At 39.1% G+C, this 2,590-nt stretch overlaps 1 protein-coding gene across 3 annotated transcripts in view; it reads left to right on the forward strand.

Annotated features, from left to right (window-relative positions):
* ZNF442 (zinc finger protein 442) overlaps positions 1 to 2,232 on the forward strand; it is a 32,800-nt gene extending 30,568 nt beyond the window's left edge. For all 3 annotated transcript variants that reach the window (XM_011954745.1, XM_011954747.1, XM_011954746.1), the window contains one exon: positions 278 to 2,232. In XM_011954745.1, coding sequence (XP_011810135.1) covers positions 278 to 1,901 — 1,624 coding nt within the window. In that variant the 3' untranslated portion in view covers positions 1,902 to 2,232. The remainder of the gene's footprint in view (positions 1 to 277) is intronic.
* The last annotated feature ends 358 nt before the right edge of the window (positions 2,233 to 2,590 follow it).

The following is a 2,590-nucleotide window of genomic DNA, read 5'->3' on the forward strand; positions in this document are numbered from 1 at the left end:
GAGGTTGCAGTGAGCCGAGATCGCACTGCTGCACTCCAGCCTGGCAACAGAGCGAGACTCCGTCTCAAAAAAAAAAAAAAGAATTCCATGTGTTTATCATTGTCAAGAAAACAGCTGGGGTCTAGTTATCTTGTACAACATTCAGTCCATTCACGTTCGAGCAGTGCATAAAGCCTACACGTTGCATGATGATGTAAAATGTAAATCCAGTACCTACTAATAAATATAAAGTCATTTATAAATAAACCTTTATTAATATACTTCTTATGTTTTACAGATGTCTTATCGTAGAGAGATTCAGTGAAAGTAGCCAGATTCCAGGTAGTACTGTGAATGAAAAAACTCGTGGAGTAGATCCATGTGAAAGCAGTGTGCATGGAGAAGTCATCATGGGTTGTTCATTCCTTAATTGCTACATCACATTTGATGCTGGACACAAACCAGATGAGTGTCAGGAATATGGAGAAAACCCACATACACATAAACAATGTGGGACAACCTTCAATTATCACCACTCTTTTCAAACACAGGAAAGACCTCACACTGGAAAGAAGCGCTATGATTGTAAGGCATGTGGGAAAACCTTCAGTTCTTCGGGAAACCTTCGAAGACACATAATAGTACAACGTGGAGGTGGACCTTATATATGTAAGTTGTGTGGGAAAGCCTTTTTTTGGCCTAGTTTATTTCGTATACATGAAAGAACTCACACTGGAGAGAAACCGTATGAATGTAAGCAGTGTTCTAAAGCCTTCCCTATTTACAGTTCCTATCAAAGACATGAAAGAACACACACTGGGGAGAAACCATATGAATGCAAGCACTGTTCTAAAGCCTTCCCTGATTACAGTTCCCATGTAAGACATGAAAGAACTCACACTGGAGAAAAACCCTATAAATGCAAACAATGTGGAAGAGCCTTCAGTGTTTCCAGTTCGCTTCGAATACATGAAAGAACTCACACTGGAGAGAAACCCTATGAATGTCAGCAATGTGGGAAAGCATTTCATCATCTGGGAAGCTTTCAAAGACACATGATAAGGCACACTGGAGATGGACCTCATAAATGTAAGATATGTGGGAGAGGCTTTGATTGTCCTAGTTCACTGCAAAGTCATGAAAGAACTCACACTGGAGAGAAACCCTATGAATGCAAGCAGTGTGGAAAAGCATTATCTCATCGTTCAAGCTTTCGAAGTCATATGATAATGCACACTGGAGATGGACCTCATAAATGCAAGGTATGTGGGAAAGCCTTTGTTTATCCCAGTGTATTTCAAAGACATGAAAGGACTCATACTGGTGAGAAACCCTATGAATGTAAAGAATGTGGTAAAGCCTTCCGTATTTCTAGTTCCCTTCGAAGGCATGAAACAACTCATACTGGAGAGAAACCCTATAAATGTAAATGTGGGAAAGCCTTTATTGATTTCTATTCCTTTCAAAATCACAAAACAACTCACACTGGAGAGAAGCCATATGAGTGTAAGGAATGTGGGAAAGCATTCAGTTGTTTCACATACCTTTCTCAACATAAAAGGATCCACACAGCTGAAAAACCTTATGAGTGTAAAACATGTAAGAAAGCCTTCAGTCATTTTGGTAACTTAAAAGTCCATGAAAGGATTCACTCTGGAGAGAAACCGTATGAATGTAAGGAGTGCAGGAAAGCATTCTCTTGGCTCACTTGCCTTCTACGACATGAAAGAATTCACACTGGAAAGAAATCTTATGAATGTCAACAATGTGGTAAAGCTTTCACTCGTTCCCGTTTCCTTCGAGGACATGAAAGGATTCACACTGGAGAGAAGATGCATGAATGTAAGGAATGTGGGAAGACACTGAGTTCTCTCAGTTCCTTGCATAGACATAAAAGGACTCACTGGAGAGATACTCTATAAATGTGGGAAAGCATTCATTAATTTTATTTCATTTCAAAAATGTGAAATAAATCACATAGGAGATAAGCCTCAAGAATGAAAACACATAGTAAAGCCTTAAGATGTTTCTTTTGAATATGCTTATCCCCTAACCATTTGTAGGGGATTGGTGTGGTTCCAGATCCCCTAAGCGTACCTAAATCCACAGATGCTATGTCCCTTTTATAAAATGAGATTTGCATGTAACGTATCCACATCCTCCTGCATCCTGTAAATCATGCCTAGATTATTTAATTTTTCACCAACCCAAAGCTTTTGTAAAAGTAAAACTAAAAAGTAGGTTACTAAAATACCTCATGTGTTGTAAAAGCTATGTAAATAGTCATTTTATTGTATTTTTTTTAGAGAATCATGAAAATAATCCTATAATGTCGAGAACAGACCCAGTCATCGCAGGCCTGCCTACATAGTACATGTCACCTAGAATGTTACAATTTCTTTTTTTCTTTTTTTTAAGACAGAGTTTCACTCTTGTTGCCCAGGCTGAAGGGCAGTGGCACAGTCTCAGCTCACTGCATCCTCTGCCTCCTGGGTTCAAGCAGTTCTCCTGTCTTAGCCTCCCGAGTAGCTGGGATCACAGGCACGTGCCACCTCGCCTGACTAATTTTTTTTTTTTTTTTTTTTTTTTTTTTTTTTTGAGACGGAGTTTT

Source organism: Colobus angolensis, unplaced genomic scaffold (genome assembly GCF_000951035.1).
Source record: "Colobus angolensis palliatus isolate OR3802 unplaced genomic scaffold, Cang.pa_1.0 Scaffold39, whole genome shotgun sequence".
In the NCBI taxonomy this organism is placed as follows: Eukaryota; Metazoa; Chordata; class Mammalia; order Primates; family Cercopithecidae; genus Colobus; species Colobus angolensis.